This window comes from Erythrolamprus reginae, chromosome 7 (assembly GCF_031021105.1).
Source record: "Erythrolamprus reginae isolate rEryReg1 chromosome 7, rEryReg1.hap1, whole genome shotgun sequence".
In the NCBI taxonomy this organism is placed as follows: domain Eukaryota; kingdom Metazoa; phylum Chordata; class Lepidosauria; order Squamata; family Dipsadidae; genus Erythrolamprus; species Erythrolamprus reginae.
This window is the reverse complement of record NC_091956.1, coordinates 38,426,131-38,449,304: the sequence shown is the minus strand read 5'-3', so window position 1 is coordinate 38,449,304 and position 23,174 is coordinate 38,426,131. Positions and strand designations below refer to the sequence as shown.

The 23,174-nt window shown below is 48.1% G+C and overlaps 1 protein-coding gene across 8 annotated transcripts in view; it reads right to left on the bottom strand.

Moving 5' to 3' along the window:
• Positions 1 to 23,174, bottom strand: part of CC2D2A (coiled-coil and C2 domain containing 2A) — a 445,922-nt gene that overhangs the window by 333,421 nt on the left and 89,327 nt on the right. For all 8 annotated transcript variants that reach the window (XM_070757365.1, XM_070757366.1, XM_070757359.1 and 5 more), the window contains one exon: positions 17,991 to 18,122. In XM_070757365.1, coding sequence (XP_070613466.1) covers positions 17,991 to 18,122 — 132 coding nt within the window. The remainder of the gene's footprint in view (positions 1 to 17,990; positions 18,123 to 23,174) is intronic.

The window sequence follows — 23,174 nt, the reverse complement described above, 5'->3', positions numbered from 1 at the left end:
AAAATGTTATAAACGAAATTAAAGGTATATATACTCAACAATCCGCATATATTATTATAAATGGAGATGTAACAACAAGAGTTAATATTAGGAAAGGCACAAGACAAGGCTGTTCTCTCTCCCCCTTTCTTTTTATCTTAATACTAGAAGTTCTTACTAGAATTATCAGGAAAAATGAGGAGATAAAAGGATTGAATTGCAAAAATTGCTAGCCGTTCCAGGGGAACGAGGGATCATTGCTTAATAACAATCCCTTGTTCTGGCTCCATGAGCTCAACCCTGGGCACTGGTGATGAGTGTAATTCTGGCCCTGGGCTCAGGTTGCTGCTACTCAATGCCAGGTCGGTGGTAAATAAAGCTCTCCTCATCCGGGATTTGATCCTGGATGAGGAAGCCGACCTGGCATGTGTAACTGAAACCTCATTGGGCCCAGAGGGAGGAGTTCCTCTCTCTGAAATCTGCCCAGCTGGGTTTCAGATATGGCATCAACCTCGACTCCAGGGAAGGGGGGGAGGAATGGCTATTTTAGCCAGGGAGAGCCTGTGCCTATGTAGACTCGTTGCTCCAGAGATTGTGGGTTGCGAATGAAGTTGGACTTAGGAGTTCAGGTGGGCTTGTTTCTCATGTACCTGCCTCCCAGCTGCATGGCACAAGCCCTGCCTGTGCTACTCGAGGAGGTAGCCGGGCTGGTGGTGGGGATCCCCAGACTTATTGTCTTGGGGGACCTCAACCTGCCGTCGCTCAGCGAATCCTCTGGACTGGCAAAGCAGTTCATGGCCACCATGGCAGCCATGGACCTGACCCAAGTGGTACAGGATCCGACTCACGAGGGGGGGCACGCACCCGACATGGTATTCCTCTCTGAACAACTGAGTAATGGTCTGAGACTAAGGGGCTTAGAAGTGTTGCCTTTGTCATGGTCAGACCATTTTCTGCTGTGGCTTGACTTCCTGGCTCCAATCCTTCCCCACAGGGAGGCGGAACCGATTAAATTGTTCTGCCCCAGGCGCCTGATGGATCCAGAAGGTTTTCAGAAGGCAGAGTCTCTGGCTGAGGCCTGGAACAAGGCGGCAGCGGAGGGCCTTGACTGAATTGCGCCGCTGCGACCTCTCCACGGCACTAGACCCCGTAGAGCTCCAAGGTTCAATGAGGAGCTCCGGGAGTTGAAACGCCAGAAGAGGTGTCTAGAGAAGCGATGGAGGAAGAGTAAGTCCGAATCCGATTGAACACTTGTAAGAGCTCATATTAAGACTTACAAAGTGGTGCTCAAGGCGGCAAGATGCGCGTATCATGCCACCTTGGTTGCATCAGCGGAATCCCGCCCGGCCGCTCTGTTTAGGGTAACCCGCTCCCTTCTTAAGCAGGGGGGAGTTGGGGAGCCCTTACAGAGTAGTGCCGAGGACTTTAACATGTTTTTCGCTGATAAAATTGCTCGGATCCGAGCAAACCTCGACTCCAATTGTAAAACAGAGTCGACTGACAACCAGTCAGTTGAGGTGACTGGGGCTAAACGTCTTTGTCCATCTGTCTGGGGGGAGTTTGACTTGGTGACACCTGATGAAGTGGACAAGGCCATTGGAGCTGTAAGCTCCACCACCTGTTTACTGGATCCGTGTCCCTCTTGGTTGGTTTCAGCCGGTCGAGAGGTGGCACGGAGCCGGTCGAGAGGTGACACGGAGATTGTCAACGCCTCCTTGGGGAGGGGGTCCTTTCCAGCTCCTTATAAGGAGGCACTTGTGCACCCCCTCCTCAAGAAGCCTTCCCTGGACCCAGCTGTGCTCAATAAATACTGTCCAGTCTCCAACCTTCCCTTTATGGGGAAGGTTGTTGAGAAGGTGGTGGCGCTTCAACTCCAGCAGTCCTTGGAAGAAGCCGATTATCTAGGTCCTCAATAGTCTGGATTCAGGTCCGGTTACAGCATGGAAACTGCTTTGGTTGCGTTGATGGATGATCTCTGGTGGGCCCGGGACAGGAGCTTGTCCTCTGTCCTGGTACTTTTCGACCTCTCAGAGGCTTTCGATACCATCGACCATGGTATCCTTCTGCGCCGGCTGGAGGGGTTGGGAGTGGGAGGCACTGTTCTTCAGTGGTTCTCCTCCTACCTCTCCGACTGGACGCAGTTGGTGTTAGTGGGGGGTCAGAGGTCGACCTCTAGGTCTCTCCCTTGTGGGATACCTCAGGGGTTGGTCCTCTCCCCCCTGCTATTTAATATCTACATGAAACCGCTGGGTAAGATCATCCAAGGGCATTGGGTGAGGTATCATCAATATGCCGATGATACCCAGTTATACATCTCCACCCCATGTCCAGTCAACGAAGCAGTGGAAGTGATGTGCCGGTGCCTGGAGGCTGTTGGGGCCTGGATGGGTGTCAACAAACTCAAACTCAACCCAGACAAGACGGAGTGGCTGTGGGTCCTGCCTCCCAAGGACAATTCCATCTGTCCGTCCATTACCCTGGGGGCAGAATCACTGACCCCCTAGAGAGGGTTCGCAACTTGGGCGTCCTCCTCTCTTGCTCTCTCTTTTTCTCACTTTCTCTCTCCTTTCTTTCTATCTTGCTCTCTGTTGATCTCTCTCTCACACACTCTCTTTCTTTCTCTCTATTGTTCTCTCTTTCTCTCTTCCTTACCTCTCTGCGGAGGCTGGGGGGCAGGGAGGCATGGCACCGTCACATCCGCCACGGGCAGGGGCGGGGGCAGCCACGTCTCCCTTCTCCCACCTCCTATGTCTACCTCGGCGGCCGGCGCTGCAGGTTTCTCGGGCGGGAGCTGCCACTTTCTAATAATCTCTGCACTTTCTATGGCCACCTGGCTGGGCTGCCCAGAGGGAGTGGCAGCTCCCACCCAAGGAACCTGCAGCGATGGCTGCCGGCGGGAGAAGGAAAGGGAGCCATGGCCACCCCCACCCGCCATGGATGGGCAGGTGCCGAACCTCTCGGTTGTGGACTCTCCGCCCCATCCCCCTGCCAGCCCACAAGGGGATGGGGAGTGTGCATGCATGCACAACATTCAGAATAAGAAAAACCTTCGCCATTCAAAAAAAGAAAAACTTTAGCTGGCCTCGCATTTTGTCGCTCCCCGCCCCCAACTCCAACGCCCGGCTCCATGTAAAATCTCGTGTGCTGTCGCGGGCCGGATAAATTGCCTCAGCGGGTTGTATCCGGGCCCCGGGCCGTAGTTTGGGGACCGCTGTTTCAGATCGTGCAGAATGCAGCTGCGAGAGCAATCATGGGCTTTCCCAAATATGCCCATGTTACTCCAACACTCCGCAGTCTGCATTGGTTGCCGATCAGTTTCCGGTCACAATTCAAAGTGTTGGTTATGACCTATAAAGCCCTTCATGGCACCGGACCAGATTACCTCAGGGACCGCCTTCTGCTGCACGAATCCCAGCGACCAGTTAGGTCCCACAGAGTGTGTCTTCTCCGGGTCCCGTCAACCAAACAATGTCGCTTGGCGGGACCCAGAGGAAGAGCCTTCTCTGTGGCGGCCCCGACCCTCTAGAACCAACTCCCCCCAGAGATTAGAATTGCCCCCTGAGATTAGAATTGCCCCCTGAGAAACTGAGATACACTTTCCCCCTAGGCCTTTACAATTTTATGCATGGTATGTTTGTATGTATGATTGGTTTTTATATAATGGGTTTTTAACTGTTTTTAGTATTGGATTTTATTATATACTGTTTTACTGCTGTTGTTAGCCGCCCTGAGTCTGCGGAGAGGGGCGGCATACAAATCCAATAAATAAATAAATAAAATAAATTTTTTTAAAAAGTCATACAAATTACAAGCATTTGCAGATGATCTAGTATTTATTGTAGAAGATCCACTTGATTCTGGACCAAAATTGCTTAAAATTTTAGATGAATATGGCAATATGGCAGGATTAAAAATTAATAAACTTAAAACTCAAATAATAGTTAAAAATATTAACTATCTATCTGCAAAATTAATAAAAATATTAACTATCTATCTGCAAAATTAGATATTCAAATAACAAAAAAAGTTAAATACCTAAGTATCAACTTGACTGCAAAGGCTTCAAGCTTAAAAGAAGATAACTATGATAAATTAAATGTAAAAATAAAAAAAGATATAGAGAAAAGGGAGAAACTTCAGCTGTCATTTCTAGGAAGAATTGCACCGATCAAAATGACTGTTTTACCAAAAATTTTGTTCCTCTTTCAAACAATCCCAATTAATTTAAATCAAGACTTCTTTACAAAACTAAATAAAATAACAAGTAATTTTATTTGGCAAAACAAATGTCCAAAAATTAGACTCAAATACATGCAGGACAGGAAGGAGGAGGGAGACCTTGCCTTGCCGATCTGGAAAGAATATTATAATGCCCAGCCGGTGACTCACCCCCGGCCAGGATTTGTGGCACTACCAGGGAAATGCAGCCCTTGGTGTAGCCGCCGTCTTGGAAAGGCCAGGATCTTGCAAGATTTCGTGAGATCCCGGCCATGCCTGTCATCGGCGCTGGCCAATGACGTTGCTGGGGCGGGACCTGCTAGCCCTTTATAAGGGGCTGCGCAGGCTCGGGGCTTCCTTTTTGCCCTAGACAATGAACAGGCAAAACCCAGAGCTGGTGTTCGCAGAAGACCAGTGGCCATTTTGGAGAGGCCTCATGGAGCGGCCATTTTGTTTGGGGCAAGGAGCACTTGGCCTACAGGCGCCTCGTAAATGGCGTCGCTCTGCGGTCCTGGCGTCTGCCGGTTCTGGGGAGGACCTTTCTCTTGTCCTTGTCCTCAATGAGGACCTTGTCCAATATATCCCCAAACAGCATAGATCCTTGGAACGGGGCAGACGCCAATCGCCATTTGGATGTCAGATCCGCAGGCCAGTGTCGGAGCCACAGGAGTCGGCGCGCTGCAATAGTGGTAGCCATACTTCTGCTGGAGAATTTGGCCGCATGTAATGTGACATCTGCGGAAAATTCCGCCACAGCTCGCAGCTTGGCCAGGTCCTGACGTAGCCTGCCATCCTCCGGCCCTAGACGGGACTGCATCTCTTGCAACCACCGGAGAGAAGTTCTATTTATGAAGAATGCAGCAGCTGCCGCTCTGAATCCCCAGCTTGACATCTGGTGTGCCTTTTTCAGAAGTATTTCTGCCTTCCGGTCCTCCGGCTTCAGGCTTTCCCCTGTTTCTGAAGGCACCAGGGCGCTGGAGACCAATGTCACGACCGGTTGGTCTATGGGTGGAAACTCGAGAGTTTTCTCCACCTCCTCATCGAACGTGTAGAATCTACGTTCCAGGTTAGACGGGCCTTGAGCAGCCGCTAGGTATTGCCAGGGGCGTTTGGTTCCCTGCAGAAATATGTTAGATGCTGGAAAATGTTCCGATTCGGGATGAGGTTCCTGAAGTAAGGCGTCTGGAGCCTGGTTTGCTTCTTCTGCTGTCTTAGTTGCTCCAGGCAGATTCATCACCTGTTTAGCCTTAAACAACAGAGTCCTGAACAGTGTTGGCTTAAACAGGCCCACTGGTTGAGGCATTTCAGGGGTGGTTTCGTCCTCCGAGAGGTCATACTCCCTATCGCTGTCCTCTCCAGTGATTGGTTCCTCTGATAGGGACCCCAAACCCGATGGGGGCGGTGCTGACCAAACTTGTGTTGCTGCTTGTGATGGTTGCTGGCCATATTGATGGGCCCCAGCTGACATGCCTTGCGAATAAACATTTGCAATTAAATTTTGCAGGTCAGGTGGCATATCCTGCCAAGTGCTTGCCTGCGCTCTCAGTCCTGCCGTTGTGGGCATGAACGTGGCTGAGGGGCCCTGAGAACCCCTTCTAGGGTAGCTAGCTGACCCAGGTCTGTTCCATGAGGGACCTGGTGAAGGCATGATGTGAGGCACTGCAGGGGATTGCCTGTCAGGTGACCAGTCCCCTTCATGTATAGTTCCAGGTAGCCCAAAGTGTAGTGGGGTGACTGGGTCAGGTGTTGAGGGCAGCTTCTGGGTCAGTGGCTTGGCTGATGGGGAGGCTTGTAAGGCCGCCTCTAGCTTTTTCTCTAGGGCCTTAATGCGCTTTTCAGCCTCTTTCAGAGATGAGGCTGAGGCTGGGGATTGTGAAGCCTTTGACTTCTCTTTGGCCTTCCCCTTAGGTTTGTCCTTGGCCAAGGCAGGGGAGGTTGCCCTCTCATTGCTCGCTTGCTCCTCCATAGTACTCACACTTGTTTGAGAATTTGAGGAGTCTTGAAATTCCAGCCCTGAGAGCCTCGTTACTCAGCGAAAAATGGCTACCGTTTTGTAGCCCAATTGCACCTGCGCACTGAGGCTTGGTGACCTCTTCGCGCCTATCAGCTGCAGGAAGGGCTTCCATTTCGCGCCTTCGGGGTTGTGCACGCAGCAACCCAACATGGCGGCCCCCATGCCGTTCGCGGCTTTTTTTTCCCCTGGGGGGGGCGCTGCAGCCTCCTGCCGCTCCGTGGCCAGCGGTCCTCCTGCCGCGTCCCAGGCGGCATATCCGCGGCTTCCCCTTTATTGCCAGAGCCATCGGCTTTCCCGGCGGTAGCGGCTCGCCCAGCGGCTTCCATGCTGGCAGCGGCGGCTGCGGCTTGTTCGGCGGCCGCCAAACAGCTGAGAGGCGCGGCTCCGCTCTCCTGTCTTCTGGAGCCCGATCGATCGCGCCTCTGAGCTTCCCAGTGGGGGGGCGGACCCCCCCACCTTCAGCTCACAGCCCGGTCTGGCCACGGAGGTCAGGGACCGCTGGCTGGATGCTCCTCTACGGGGTGTTCCCTCAGAGGGAATACAAAATCCCTGAGGAGGTTCGTTGGGGGTGTTGCCCGCGGAGGGCAGAGACCCCGTTCCTCTGTTCCTCTTCGATCTTCCGTCTGAAAAACAAAGAACAGAATTAAACAGGTCAAAACAGAAAAACATTTATTTCCACATTTTAATTCTTTACTTTAACTCTAAACCTTAGAGGAAAACTCAGTATGTCTCTACTCTTGGACTGAGTTTTTAAAACTGGGGCTCATGGGAGCAGTAAGGGGGCGGTAGCTATTATTATGCTAATTATAACTCAGTCTCTACCAATAGGATTGGTACATTACCCATGTTGGACTCTCCTTCCAGATGCAGTGGAGAAGGGCCTTCATATCCAGCAACCTTAAGTCGGTTGTGAGACATGAAGATATCGTTAGGGCTAAAATCCAGAAGGAGGTGGCCGAGGGCAGGGTATTGGGCCCCTTTGCACGCCCGCCTTCACCCGCTCTCTGGGTGTCTCCTCTGGGGGTGGTTCCTAAGAAGGCCAGTGGTGAATTTCGGTTGATTCACCACTTGTCCTTCCCAAAAGCTATTCTATGTGGCCTCTGGAATGGAGGGCCTCTCCGGTTGTCAAGGATCTGACATTTTTGGAGCTCTTCCCCCTGGTGGTAGCGTTAGAGCTTTGGGGGGAGCAATTTAGGGACAAAACCATGCACTTTTGTTGTGACAACCTGGCGGTTGTCCATGTTGTGAATGCCCTGTCTTCTAAGAATGACAGGGTCATGCGGCTTGTCCGCCATTTTGCGCACAGGTCCTTGTCTCTAAATGCATTGTTTTTGGCCCGTCACGTCCCCGGGCTTGACAATGAGATCGCTGATGCCTTGTCCCGTGGTCAGTTGTCCAGGTTCCGGACGCTGGCTCCATGGGCTCGCGCATCACCAGAAGCCTGCTCGCGCATCACCAGAAGCCTTCCCTTGCCATCTGTTTAGCCTGGACGGGATCACGAGCAGTGGAAGATCGAGGCAGGTAGGGCCATGGCCCTCTCAGTAGCGCCTGGCACCTTGAGATCACATCAAAACTCAGGTAAGGAGTTTTGGGAAGTTTGCCACTCTAGAGGCTATTCACACACTTGGCCCATCCTGGTTGATCACCAGATAGAGTTCTGCGTCATGCTTAAGCAGCGTGGCCTATCGGTAAAAACTATTAGGGCTAGACTAGCAGGCCTGGTCTTTCTTTCCATGGCCAGCGGATTTTCTGACTCCTCTGGTGACTTCCGCATTCGGAAAATGCTGGAGAGGTAGGTTAGGGAGTGACCTGCGCCCCCAGTGGACAGTAGACAGGCACTAACTGTACAGCAGTTGTCCCTCATTAATGGTGTATGGAACAGCCTGTGCGCCTCTCTGTACGAAGCCCGCCTTTTTCAGACGGTGGCCAGTGTGATGTTTTTTGGGGCCCTTTGGGTTAGCGAGGCTTTGGCCTCCTCTCGCGGAGACAGGTCGCTTCGAGCTTTCCAGTTCTCTGACCTTCAATTTGAGGGTACCGGCATATCCCTATTAGTGAGACAATCTAAAACTGACTAGTTAGGGAGGGGGCTAGGGTAGTGTTGATGACCGCCGCCGATCAGTCTGTCTGTCCGGTGGCAGCCCTTTCCTCTTTTTGTAATCTGAGAGGACCGGGACAAGGGTACTTTTTTAGTCATCAGGACGGTTCTCCACTTACCCGCTATCACTTTTGGGCAATTATGACCAGGGCGCTAGTTGCAATTGGCCTTGACCCTGCCTGGTACGGAACGCACTTGTTCCGTATTGGGGCTGCCACTAGTGCAGCAGTTTTTGGATTCCCGGGTCACAGGATCCGGGAGATTGGTCGCTGGAGGTCAGCGGTCTATTTAACTTAAGTGTGGCCTGCTGATGTGGTAGAGCAGGATTTCACGCTTCTTAACCTTTCTCTGCCCTCTTCTAGATAGCCCCCGTGGGGTGAGACCGACGGCATTGCTGTGTGGCCACAGTATGGTCTTTGGGGCTGGCCGCTCTGCAGCAAGATCTGCAGTGGGGACCCAGCTGTCTTTGGGCCATTGGGTCAACATCACTTGGCTTGGACGAAGAGGCTTGCGGTGGGAGGGGCTCCTCCCTCTGCTCCTGGGAGGGCGCCACAATGTGGTTGCACCCAGGTGGCTGGTCTTGCACCTTGGGGGCAATGACCTATGTGTACTGGGTGGCCTGGCATTGATTTGTCAGGCCCGCGAAGACCTGCGAGCTCTTCGCCTGGCTTGGCCAGCCATGCAAGTGGTCTGGTCCGAAATCCTACCACAGATTGTTTGGAGGGACGCTGTTTTCCCTAGGGCCATTCACAAGGTCAGGAGGAAGGTAAATAGGGCCATTGGCAAGTTGGTTAGAGAGTTGGGTGGGGTAGTGGTTTCCCATCCCAATATCACTATTGATCAGCCATGGCTTTACCACGCTGACAGTGTTCACCTGTCAGAACAGGGGAACACCATCTTTTTACAGGACCTGCAGAGGTCCCTGCGTGAGCTGGCGCAGGTAGAGGGGGAAGTCAGGGGGCCAAAATAGAGATCTGACCCCTCCCTCCGTGGCAGGTTAGGGGCGGAAATTGGGAGGGGTTTAGCAACTGCGTGTTCTCCATTGGGCATCTTTGGGGATGATTGGCAGACTCTCTCCAAGGGCTTATGGTGGCTTTTTAATTGGCCTGAGCAATTGGGGAGAACTTGCCTCTGGGTCTCACCCATTTCAATTCCCTTCCAGGGATTGGACAGCGAGACCTCCCACATGCATGGCATGGCTGGGGTCCAGGTGAGGGCATGGCCCCTTCACCAGGATCAGCATGGAGCTACACCCTAAGTTGCCCCAGAAGATTTTATTACGTCATTTCCGCCCCGGAAGTATTTCATTTGATCTCTGCGGGTCCATATTAGGTTGAATTAAATTAATTAATTTAATTAATAAAAATGACCCAGCTTAAATGCAGCTCTGTGTCTGCATTGTTATTCCGCTTCTGCTGCAATGCCCAGCCGGCGACTCACCCCCGGCTAGGGCCAGGGAAACGCAGCCCTCGGCGTAGCCGCCATTTTGGAAAGACCGGGATCTCACGAGATTTCGCGAGATCCCGGTCATGCCCGTCATCGGCGCAGGCCGATGATGTTGGTGGGGCAGGGCCTGATAGCCCTTTATAAGGGGCTGCGCAGGCTCGAGGCTTCCTTTTCTCCCTGGACAACAAGCAGGCGAACACCCGCCCGCCCTCCCTATCTGTCAGTGTGCTACAGGGGTCGCCCTTATGGGGCCGAATAGGAATTTTTGGCGGTCTCGGTATTTTTCTGTGACCATTTTTTCACCTATTCCACACTGTGGTGTGGGACGGATGGTTAGTGTTGTGGTTCAGCCTGAGGCTGCTCAGGGACCGGCTGTGTCTCTGCTGGCTCCATGCCCGGAGGAGGATGACAGCGAAGAGGAGGGGGCTGAACAGTCAGACGGGGGAGAGGAAAGTCAGGAATGGGATGAAGGAGAACAGCATGAGAGCCCCAGGGGGGGGGGGCTCTCCCCAGCCAGTAGCTTGGAGTCATTAGGTGATGACGCACAAGCCATCATTGACATGCCACAGAGACGTTCAGATCAGAGAATGGAGCAATTAAAGAAGTATTATCAGCACTGAATTAGGAACAGCTGGGCTTGGGTGTGGTCCTCCTTAGCAGGGTTTAAAAGGCAGGCAATCCCTTGAAGCCATGTGGAGTGTTATCAATTGGAGTTACGGTGTCCTGCTTTGTTCTCGGCGTCTCTGTTCCTGGCTTGTGGCCCAGCAGTTTGGAAGACCCGTGGGAGGTGTAGGTCTGCTATCTACAGCCTCGTATTGGCAGCAAGAATCCTGTATTGCTGCATGGACATTTGCCTTCGTGGATATATCTGAAGATACAGCATTTTCCTGGTTGTAAGGACATTTTCTGTTACCTGTGTTTTTTCTTGAATTTTATAAACTGCCTTTGCCTTTTATCGGTGTGTCTGGCTTCTCTTTTTGGGTTGGTATTGGCTTCCGGAGTGACCCAAACAGAACAGTTAGGGGGTGTTTTCGCTCCCCAATTAGTTCTAATTGGCTTACCTCTGGTCATTGGGTTGGCAGGTTAGGGGCGGAAATTGGGAGGGGTTTAGCAACTGTGTGTTCTCCATTGGGCATCTTTGGGGATGATTGGCAGACTCTCTCTAAGGGCTCAGGGTGACTTTTAAATCGGCCTGAGCAATTGGTGAGAACTTGCCTCTGGGTCTCGCCCATTTCAATTCCCTTCCAGGGATTGGACGGCGAGACCTCCCACATGCATGGCATGGCTGGGATCCAGGTGAGGGCGTGGCTCCTTCACCGGGATCAGCATGGAGCTATGCCCTAAGTTGCCCCGGAAGTTTTTATTATGTCATTTCCACCCCGGAAGTATTTCAGTTGACCTCTGCGAGTCCATGTTAGGTTGAATTAAATTAATTAATTTATTTTTTTAAAAAAAATAAATTTTATTGGATTATATACATATTTAAAAACACTCATAAACAGACCATTGTATTCTTTGTTTGTGAGTACAATTATAGATTGTCTGTTGTAGGACAATACAACATATAATCCCTCTACCCCTGCTGCCTCTTTGCAGCTTATCTTATTGTAAATTTACGGATAATCGTATCAGCAAAGTTATATACATATATATATAAATTATACAAATATACATATCTATATTATATAGAAATAACAATAATAGCTCAGTTAAAAAGAATTTGTCAACAAATAAATAAAGTGATATTTATCTATATTTAAATTGTTATTGTGTTTTCTTTCCATTTTTTATATCAGCCTTACGTACATCTATTCCCCCCCCCCGATCATTGACTTAATTATAAAAGTTTTTCCATGTGTCTATATCTTGTGATTTTTTATCGTTTTTCAATTTTTGTGTTAGTGTATCATATTCTGAACAGTCAAGCATTTTTTTTTATTATATCTCTCTCTGTTGGTGGATCTTCTTTCTTCCAATTTTGTGCTATAGTGATCCTGCTTGCCGTTATTAAGTGTTGTATTAGATGGTATTCATCTTTCTTGACTCTCAAATCTATTATACCTAGTAAAAAAATATCTGGTTTAACTTGTAGTTTAATTTTAGTAATTTCATATATCCAATTTCTAATTTTAATCCATATTGTTCTAATTTTTGGGTAAGTCCACCATATGTGGAAGAATGTTCCATTTGTGTTTGTACATCTCCAACAGTTTGGTTTTAATTTGGGATAAATTTGGGCTAGTCTTGATGGTGATATATGCCACCTATAAAACATTTTTATAATATTTTCTTTGTATGCTGCTGATTTGGTTATTTTATAATTCTTTTTCCATACTGCCTCCCATTGGTCAATGTAAATGTTATATCCAATGTTTCTTGCCCAACTAATCATAGTCCCTTTCACTAATTCTGTTTCCATTTTATAATGTATTAAGTAGTTATATGTTTTTGTTATGAAGTTTTTTTCTCCTCCTAATATCAATTTGTCAAAATCTGTATCTTTTTCTTCTATCCCTTCTTTTTTTTATCAATTTGCCATTTTGAGTATATTAATGTGCAAGGCCACCATTCAATTTTAATATTCTGTTCTGCTAAGGCTTCTCTTGATTTGATATTACCTTCTGAGTCTAATATTTGATTTATAAGTTACCATTTTTTTGGAGTTTATTCCAATCGGTTAATTGCTTCTCTGTTGTTTTCAATAGTGTCTCATAATTGTTTTCTTTAATTGTAGTACATTTTTTTGTTAATGTAATACCTAGGTATTTAACCTTTTAGTGATTTTAATTTCCAACATATCTTCTAGATTTCTTTCTTGTTCTTTATTCATGTTTGTGGTTATAATTTTAGTTTTTTGCATGTTTATTTTTAGTCCTGCTACATTACCAAATTCCTCTACTTCTTCCATTATATGTTTCCCTGATTCCATTGGGTTTTCTAATATAAAAACTAAATCATCTGCATATGCCTGCAGTTTAAATGTATTTAATTAATAAAAATGACCCATGTATAGATATATATGTATAGGTTTTCCTCCACAATTTCTATTTTGTATATATATATACATACACACACACACACACACATACATACATACATCAATTACATGTTTTTGCTGAATTTTTTAAATTAAGGGAGACTAGGATAGCACTATTTCGGCCTTGTTCTGGCCTCATCAGCTAGCCATACCCTTACTGGGATGCAAAATATATAAAGTTAATAGTCTTTTATGTCTCAAATTGATCCATTTTTTCACCCATGTGAGTTCTGGGGCCTGGTAGTACAATTCCCAATCTGGCAGCCAAAAGTCCCCCCCTTTTTTTGGGGGGTGTCTTGCAACAGTTTCAAAACTATTCTTGCTTTTTTCCCTAGCCAAATATATATTAATATTATTTTAATTGATTCTTCAAATTATTTTCTCCCCAATTTTATTGGAATTGTTTGGAATAAACATAATAGTCTTGGTAAAATATTCATTTTTACTGTAGCTATTCTTCCTGTTAATGACAATTGTAGATCTTTCCATTTCTGCAAATCTACTTTAATTTACCACATCAGTTTAATATACAGTGGTATCTCATCTTATGAACTTAATTCGTTCCATGACGAGGTTCGTAAGAAGAAAAGTTCATAAGATGAAACAATGTTTCCCATAGGAATCAATGTAAAAGCGAAAAATGCGTGCAAGCCCATTAGGAAAATCCAAAACATTAAGGCTTTAAAATAAAAAAAGCGGTGGGCGGGCAAAGTGTAGGCGAACAGAGTGGGGACAGAGGCAAGCCAAGGAAGCAGTGGGCAAGACCATCTCGCTGCCAAAATGTGTCTGTGGGAGCCCCGGTCATCCATCACCCATCGCCCCCTCCTGTCAGAAGCCCGCGTGGGGCCAAAGTCGGGTGTGGGAAGGGGCGGAATTTTCGGCTTCTGGATGGACAGGAGAGCCTGGAGCCACCCACCCACCTTGCCGGTGCCCCCCCCCCGCGCCAAAGGCACCCATCCCACCCGCTCCAAGAGTTGCTCAGAGAGAGAAACGAGCCCTCTCTGGCGGTCATTGGGAGCTCCGGCAGAAGGACCAATAGCCTGGCTGGGCAGAGCTGCCCCGCTGCAGTGCGCATGAGAATTCAGGCCCAACTCCTCTTCCTTCAGGCGGCCAAAGAAGGCTTGTCTCTCTCACTTGCTCACTTGCTGGCTGCAAAGACAGGGAAGTGCGGCGTCAGGACTTTCTCCCTGCTGAGCTCCTGGGCATCATCCGTGGCACCAAACCCACCCAGGAGCATCCCTTGGGGAAGACGGGGCCACTCCCTGCTTTGCTCCTCTGCCTTTGGGAGAAAAAACAAAACAAAACCTTCCCTCCAGGGTAACAACTTTCACCCGCTTCAGTTTGGCGCCGCCCCCAAAGGCTTTAAAAGAGCAGAGGAAATCTGGACCTTTGGAGCACAAAGAGGGAGGGAAGATGTGGATTTCCCATAGACCAGGGGTTTCCAGATGGTGGCTTTCAAAGGGATGTGGGTGTGAGAGTGTGTGTGTATGAGAGAGTGTTGTGTAAATATGTGTGTGAAAGAGTGTGTTTGTGTGTGTGTGCGTGTGTGTGTGTGTGAGAGAGAGAGAGAGAGAAAGTTGTGTGTGAGCGAGTGTGTGTATATTTGTGTGTGTGTAGGTGTGTGGTGGGTGGGTGGTGCGTGTGTGTGTGTGAGAGAGAGACCATGCAGGGAAGGAAGGCTGGCAGGTGACAGGCATCATCCCCCCCTCTTTTTTCACCTGCTGCGCACCTTCCTCCATCGCCATCCCCACAGTGCCTGTTCTCGGCTTCCTCACCGGGGAAAGGGGGAGGAGAAAGGCAGGCAGCCGCACCTCCTCTTCCTTCTCCTCCTCCCATCTCCCACCTCCTTCCCAGCCTCCCTCCCAGCCGACAGCTTCCCAGTGTTCGCCTTCCTCCACCACTTGGTTCCTCCTCCTTTCCAAACAAGATGACAACTGGGCTGGGGGAGGCGGGGCGGTGGAAGAGGTCCGCAGGAGAACCATGGGGATCCACGGCCACTGCCCCGTGGAAGGGACCCATCTGGGAAGCTCCCGGACATGGCCTTTGCGCCCTCCCGGAAGAGCAAGCAGCAGGCATGGGCTGGGGTATCGAATGGCCCGGGGAGACTCCAAATCTCCTACGGGGGTCTATTAAGAGGAGGGGGATAACAAGCAGCAGGCATGGGCTGGGGTCCTCCCTCCCCTATGGAGGGTCTATTAAGAGGAGGGGAGAACCAGAGTTGCAACTTGGAAATCCAAGGTTCCCCCATTGCCTCTCCTCTCTTCTACCCCTAAAATCCCATTCAGGCATTCTCTGCTTACCATCAGACAGAAAATCTCTGCTCCCCCTCTGCAAGTAAGTCTTTCAATTCTCTTTCCAGATGGAATCATTCGGCTATCCTCCCAGCTTGCGTAGTTTCTGCAGCTGTGTCGGAACAGGCATGGCTGCCTGTCTGGCTTCACCACAGCCAGTGCGAGCCAAGCCAGTTCGCCCAGCAGGGCATGCCGGCCCCTACCAGGCCCCTGGCAGTATCCCAAGCGTCACTCTCCCTGCAGGAGATCCGGTCTGGTCCAAAAGGAGCAGAACCCCCAGACAATGGGGCTTGGGGACATTTCCCAGGAGAGAGGAAAATATCCCGGTGCTGCAGTCACAAGATCCCACCCCCTTTTCTACATGTTGAATGCAACTTGTCAGCCAGTTACAAATCCATCTGGTGATGATGCTGTCTATTCCACATTTTAGCTTAGCAAGAAGTAGTTGTGGTCTTCTTTGTCAAATGCCTTACTGAAATCCCAATAAACTATGACCACAGCATTTCTCTGGTCCATTAATTTAGTCACTTTATCACATAATAAAATAAGATTTGTTTTTTACAAACCCATGTCGGGTTCTCGTTATAACTTTTCTTGCTTCTAGGGTTCACAAACTTGCTGCTTTGACTCTACCCAGGTGCTGATGTCAGGCTGAACGATTTGTAGTTTCCTCGATCTATTATTAATCTCTTTTTTGAAGATGGGAACCATATTAGCTCTTTTCTAGTCCTCTGGTATTATTATTATTATTATTATTATTATTATTATTATTATTATTATTATTTATTAGATTTGTATGCCGCCCCTCTCCAGAGACTCGGGGCAGCTCACAACAATGGAACACAGTACAAATCCAATAGTTAAAAAACAGTTTAAAAACCTTAATATAAAAACAGTCATACATCCCAGACAAACCATGCATAAAATGAAATGGCCTGGGGAATTAATTTCCCCATGCCTGATGGGAGAGGTGGGTTTTGAGAAGTTTACGAAAGGAAGGAGGGTGGGGGCAGTCCTGATCTCTGGGGGGAGTTGATTCCAGAGGGTCAGGGCTGCCACAGAGAAGGCTCTTCCCCTGGGTCCCGCCAGATGACATTGTTTCGTCAATGGGACCCAGAGAAGGCCAACTCTGTGGGACCTAATTGGTCGCTGGGATTCGTGCGGCAGAAGGCGGTCCTGGAGATATTCTGGTCCAATGCCATGAAGGGCTTTTATAGGTCATAGCCAACACTTTGAATTGTGACTGGAAACGGATCGACAACCAATGCAGACTGCGGAATGTTGGTGTGACATTGGCATATCATTCTGCACGATCTGAAGTTTCCGAACACTCTTCAAAGGTAGCCCCAAGTAGAGAGCATTACAGTAGTCGAACCTCGAGGTGATGAGGGCACAAGTAACTGTGAGCAGTGACTCCCGGTCAAAGTAGGGACTCAACTGGTGCACCAGGCGAACCTGGGCAAACATCCCGCTCGCCACAGCCAAAAGATGGTTCTCTAATGTTAGCTGTGGATCGAGGAGGATGCCCAAGTTGCAGACCCTCTCTGAGGGGGTCAGTAACTCCCCCGCAGGGTAATGGACGGACAGATGGAATTGTCCTTGGGAGACAAAACCCACATCCACTCCATCTTATCAGGGTTGAGTCTGAGTCTGTTCACACCCACCCAGACTCTAACAGCCTCCAGGCACCGGCACATCACTTCCACTTCTTCGCTGACTGGACATGGGGTGGAGATATATAACTGGGTATCATCAGCCTACTAATGATACCTCACCCCATGCCCCTGGATGATCTCACCCAGTGGTTTCATGTAGATATTAAATAGCAGGGAGGAGAGGACCGACCCCTGAGGCACCCCACAAGGAAGAAATCTAGAGGTCGATCTCTGACCCCCCACTAACACTGACTGCGACTGACCGGAGATGTAGGAGGAGAACCACTGAAGGACAGTGTCTCCCACTCCCAACCCCTCCAGCGGACACAGAAGGATACCATGGTCGATGGTATCGAAAGTCACTGAGAGGTCAAGAAGCACCAGGACAGAAGATAAACTCCTGTCCTGGGCCAACCAGAGATCATCCATCAACACGACCAAAGCAGTTTCCATGCTGTAGCTGGGCCTGAAACCCAACTGTTGTGGGCCTAGATAATCGGCTTCTTCCAAGGACCGCTGGAGCTAGAGCACCACCACCTTCTTGACAACCTTCCCCATAAAGGAAAGGTTGGAGACTGGTTGATAGTTGTTGAGAATGGCTGGGTACAGGGAAGGCTTCTTGAGGAGGGGGCGTAGTTCCCTGATGCTCCAGAATCTTTGAAAAATATTATTCAATGGTTTCAATATCACACCTTCCAGTTCCTTCAAAATTCTGGGATATAATCCATCAGATCCCAGTGATTTATATTTGTCAAGATCAGACAAGTGTTCTCTTACCTTTTTTTTTTGTTGCTTATTTTAATTTGTGCCCTAGGTTTCTTGTTTTTGGCAGGTTCAGCTTTATTATCTTTTTTGTGTTTGTGTATAGGCACTGAGTTCTGCATGGGTGACTCTGGGTATGCTTCTTATATTTCCTATTTTATTTCTGAGTTTATTTTCTCATTGTTTGTTTGGTTGTCTTGAAGTTTATGCTTTGCTAGGTACTAAAGATTCTAAGGATCCCCTCTCAATTTTAGTTTAAACCCCTTCTCACAAGTTGATCCACTTCCTGATTGTTATGAGGTGCAGCCAATCCCTTGCCAGAAGCCCTTCATGTAGATAATGCAGACCATGGTTTATGGTGCTGACTGGGAAATTCTGGACTTGAAATCCACACGTTTTAAATTTGCCAAAGTTGAAAAACACTGAGTGAGCAGTGATTTGTATTCAGCCATTCTGCACCGAAGCATCTAACAACATGCAATAATCAACTTACCTTTTTATAAAATATCACTAGGTCTGTCTCTTGGTCTCCCTTTGTAAGAAACAATGGAGGACTAGTAAGAGATTGTTTTACTGGATTGGGCAAAGCTAAAATTTGACCATCATCTCCAAACCACTTCTTCCCCTGTAAAAAAGAGGACATAAAAGTATTTTAATTTTGCCAGAAGTATCTTGTTAAAACTATATCATTCTTCAGAAAACGAAAGCTAACAATCCATAGGAAATTAATCCTTGGTTCCAGTCTTACCTGATTTTTAAAAAATCTTTTATTATTTTTCATGGACTGGGAAACAGGAATGTAAATCAGCTATTGTGCTATTGTTTCTAAACAGGCATTGCTTTTACTGTCTCTATTGCTATTTCACATATGTTGCTATTTTCACACACCATATTTTTCGGTTTATAAGACGTACCTTTTTCCTTTCTAAAAGAGGCTGAGAATTTGGGTGTGTCCTATATTCTGAATGTAATTTTTTTTCAGAACTATCTGCTAACGATCTTCCCAGCTCTTATCTTGCAGGCTCTTTCATTGTTTCTCTCTGCGAAGAGTGTTTTCCAAGCCCTAAGTCTTTGTAGGGATTTTTCCATTGTTCTACTTGCTCTGTTTCTTTCTTGGTGTTAATGATGTTCCCAGCTCTTATTGGCTTGCAAGCTCTCATTGTTACTCTCTCAGAATAAAGGTTTTTTTAAGCCCTTAACCAGGGAATAAAATAATGTGCTGAAGCTGACTAGACTAAGGATGCTAGCCAGATAAATACCTGATAAGCAGATCGTTTCCCTATTTTCCTCCCCCAAAACTAAGGTGCTTATACTCCAGTGCATCTTATACGCCAAAAAAATACAGTATGTTGCTATTTTTATTGCATTGATTATTGTTTAATAAAATGCATTGATATTTCTCAAACAAAGAGTGGTATGCAAATAATAATAATAATAATAATAATAATAATAATAATAATAATAATTTATTAGATATTGTAAGTAAAATGAATTTTCTTTTTTTTAAAAAGCCAACATCATTTCCATATCCAGGAATGTCAGACTTTCCAATGGTCTTCTTAAAAACTAAATATAGAAGGTGGTTGGATAATAGTTTTTGTGTCAGAAATGTATCCCTTGGCCCAGAAGAAAGACAAAGTTGGCATAGAGAATGACAGAAAGAGGCTGCCTTCTAGTAAACTGATGTTCATGAGTGACACAGCAGTCATTTTGTGATCTGGTAGCCCACCTAGGCGGATCCAGGACTTTTCACCTCCTCCTGTTGGCTGTGCCTGATAGATTTCCAGCCTTCCATCTCTGACTATTGGGCTCTGCCTTTTCTCCTTCGCTGAAAGGGCCCTAGGTGTTCAGCCCAGCCCCTCCGTCACAGCCTCTCCTCTCACAATCACAGGACTTTCTCCGAACGGGCACAAAACCCCATTCACCCCGGGCTTTTGGGAGCATAGGACACTTTGCCATCAGCCAATCAAAGGAGCAAGCAATGCCTTGCCTTCCATCCTCCGCAACTCAACAAGTTTGAACCAAGTTCCATTTCCCTTCTCTTCCTCTATGTTGCATCAATTGCTCTCTATGAGTGTTTGCAGAAGCAATGCCTTCACTTCCATCCACCCCCCACTCATCAAGTTTGAATGGAGTTCCATTCTCCACTCATCATATGAATAGAGTTCCGTTCTCCCCCCTCTCTCTATTTGCATCAATTGTTCTTCATGGGTGTTTGCAGAAGCAAACAGAGGGGGGAAAGGGGAATGGACCTTCGTTCACATAAGAGTGGAGAAGAATGGAATTCCATTCAAACTTGATGGGAGAGGATGGAAGAGAAGGCATTGCTTCTGCAAACACTCATAAAGAACAATCGATGCAAACAGAGGGAGAGAAGGGGAATGGAACATGATGAGTGGGGAGGAGATGGAAGGGGAGGCATTGCTTTTCCAAACACTCATAGAGAGCAACTGATGCAACAGAGAGGAAGAGAAGGGAAATGGGACTCTGTTCAAACCTGATGAATGGAGAATGGAACTCCATTAAAACTTGATGGGGGGGGAGGAAGAAAAGGCATTGCTTCATAGAGAGCAATTTATGCAACAGAGAGGAAAAGAAGGGAAAGGGAATTCTGTTCAAACTTATTTATTTATTTATTTATTAAATTTGTATGCCGCCCCTCTCCATAGACTCGGGGCAGCTCACAACAGTAATAGAAAAAAAAACAATGTACAATACAAATCTAATAATTAAAACTAAAAACCCATAATTTAAGAAAACAAATACACAACATACCATACATAAACAGTATAGGCCTGGGGAAGTTATCTCAGTTCCCCCATGCCTGATGGCAGAGGTGGGTTTTAAGGAGCTTACGAAAGGCCAGGAGGTTGGGGGCAGTTCTAATCTCAGGGGGGAGCTGGTTCCAGAGGGTCAGAGCCGCCACAGAGAAGGCTCTTCCCCTGGGCCCCGCCAAACAACATTGTTTAGTCGACGGGACCCAGAGAAGACCCACTCTGTGGGACCTAATCGGTCCCTGGGATTCATGCGGCAGAAGGCGGTCCCGGAGATATTCTGGTCCGATGCCATGAAGAGTTTTATAGGTCATAACTAACACTTTGAATTGTGACCGAAAATTGATCGGCAACCAATGCAGACTGCGGAGTGTTGGAGTAATATGGGCATACTTAGAGAAGCCCATGATTGCTCTTGCAGCTGCATTCTGCACAATCTGAAGTTTCTGAACACTTTTCAAAGGTAACCCCATGTAGAGAGCATTACAGTAGTCGAATCTTGAGGTGATGAGGGCATGAGTGACTGTGAGCAGTGAGTCCTGATCCAGATAGGGCCGCAACTGGTGCACCAGGCGAACCTGGGCAAACGTCCCCCCTCGCAACAGCTGAAAGATGGTTCTCTAATGTGAGCTGTGGATCGAGGAGCACGCCCAGGTTGCGTATCCTCTCTGAGGGGGTCAATGATTCCCCCCCCCCCAGGGTTATGGATGGACAGGGGGGATTGTCCTTGGGAGGCAAAATCCACAGCCACTCTGTCTTATCCGGGTTGAGTTTGAGTCTGTTGACAATCACCCAGACCCCAACAGCCTCCAGGCACCGGCACATCACTTCCACTGCTTCGTTGACTGGACATGGGGTGGAGATGTACAATTGGCTATCATCTGAGTACTGATGATACCTCACACCATGCATCTGGATGATCTCACCCAGCGGTTTCATGTAGATATTGAATAGCAGGGGGAGAGGACTGACCCCTGAGGCACCCCACAAGGGAGTAACCTTGAGGTTGACCTCTGACCCCCCACTAACAGCGACTGTGATCGATCAGAGAGGTAGGAGGAGAACCACTGAAGAACAGTGCCTCCCACTCCCAACCCCTCCAGCCGGAGCAGAAAGATACCATGGTCAATGGTATCGAACGCCGCTGAGAGGTCAAGAAGCACCAGGACAGAGGATAAACCCCTGTCCCGGGCCCGCCAGAGATCATCCATCAACGTGACCAAAGCAGTTTCTGTGCTGTAGCCGGGCGTGAATCCTGACTGCTGAGGACTTAGATAATCAGCTTCTTCCAAGGACCGTTGGAGCTGAAGCGCCACAACCTTCTCAACAACCTTCCCCGTAAAGGGAAGGTTGGAGACTGGCCGATAGTTGTTGAGAATGGCTGGGTCCAGGCAGGGCTGCCATCAGGAATTTTGGGGCCCCATACAGCCTAAGTGTCTGCCCCCCCCCCCCGCCATTTTAAAACTACTTTATTTTGCGACATACCAATTATGTATGAAATTTACCTTCTTTGGGGAGGGGTGAAAGGGGAGAGTAAGAGAGGAAGGAGTGAAAGAAGGGAATGAGGGAGGAAAGAAGGGAGGAAGGAAAAGGAAAGAAAGAAATGGAGGGAGGAAAGGAAGGAAGGAAAGAAAGAAAGAAAGAAAGAAAGAAAGAAAGAAAGAAAGAAAGAAAGAAAGAAAGGGGGAAGGGACAGGAACAGAGGAAGGAAGCAAGGAAACTTATGAAAGGGGAGAGTAAGAGAGGAAGGACTGAAGGAAGGGAGGGAGGGAAGAAGGTAGGAAGGAGAAAGAAAAGAAGAAATAGAGGAAGGGAAGGTAAAAGAGAGAAAGAAAAAGAGCAAGAAAGAAAGCAAGAAAGAGAGAAAGAAAGAAAGAAAATGAAAGAGAAATAAAAATAGAGAGGGGGAATGAAAGAAATGGAAGGAGGGAAGGAAGGAGAGAAAGCAAAAGAAAGAAAGAAAGAAAGAAAGCAATAGAAAGAAAAAAGAATGAAAGAGCAAGAGAGCAAAAGAAAGAAAGAGAGAAAGAAAGAAAGAAAGAAAGGCAACTTCAAATAAAGGCTCACTGAGCATCTCTCCCTCTCTCTTTCTATCCCTCTTTCTTTCTCTCTCTTCCTTTCTATCTCTCCTCTTCCTTTATCTCCTCTCTCTCTCTCCCTCTCTCTCTCTCTCCCCCCCTCTCTCCCCCCTCTTTCCCTCTCTCCCTCTCTTGCTATCTCTTCCCCCTCTCCCTCTCTCTTTCTCTCTCTCCCTCTCTTTCTCCCCCTCTCTTTCTCCCTCTCCCTCTCTCTCTCCCTCTCTCTTTCTCCCTATCCCTCTCTCTCTCCCCCTCCTCTCTCCCTCTCTCTTTCTCTCTCTCCCTCTCTTGCTATCTCTTTCTCTCCCCCTCTCTCCCTCTCTCTCTCTTTCTCTCCCTCCCTCCCTCCCTCCTCTCTCCCTTTCTCTCTCTCCCTCTCTTGCTATCTCTTTCTCTCCCCCCTCTCTCCCCCTCTTTCTCCCTCTCTTTCTCCCTCCTCTCTCTTTCTCTCTCTCCCTCTCTTGCTATCTCTTTCTCTCCCCCCTCTCTCCCTCTCTCTTTCTCTCTCTCCCTCTCTTGCTATCTCTTTCTCTCCCCCCTCTCTCCCTCTCTCTTTCTCCCTCTCCCTCTCTCTCTCCTCTCTCCCTCTCTCTTTCTCTCTCTCCCTCTCTTGCTATCTCTTTCTCTCCCCCCCCTCTCTCCCTCTCTCTTTCTCTCTCTCCCTCTCTTGCTATCTCTTTCTCTCCCCCTCTCTCCCTCTCTCTTTCTCTCGGCGGCGGCAAGGTCGTCAGCTGTGAGGCGGAGCTCCGTAACGGAGCACTGACAGCGGCGGCTAGACATGTTGCTAGACGCCGTAAATGCTGTCCAGCCGCTGCGGTCAGTGCC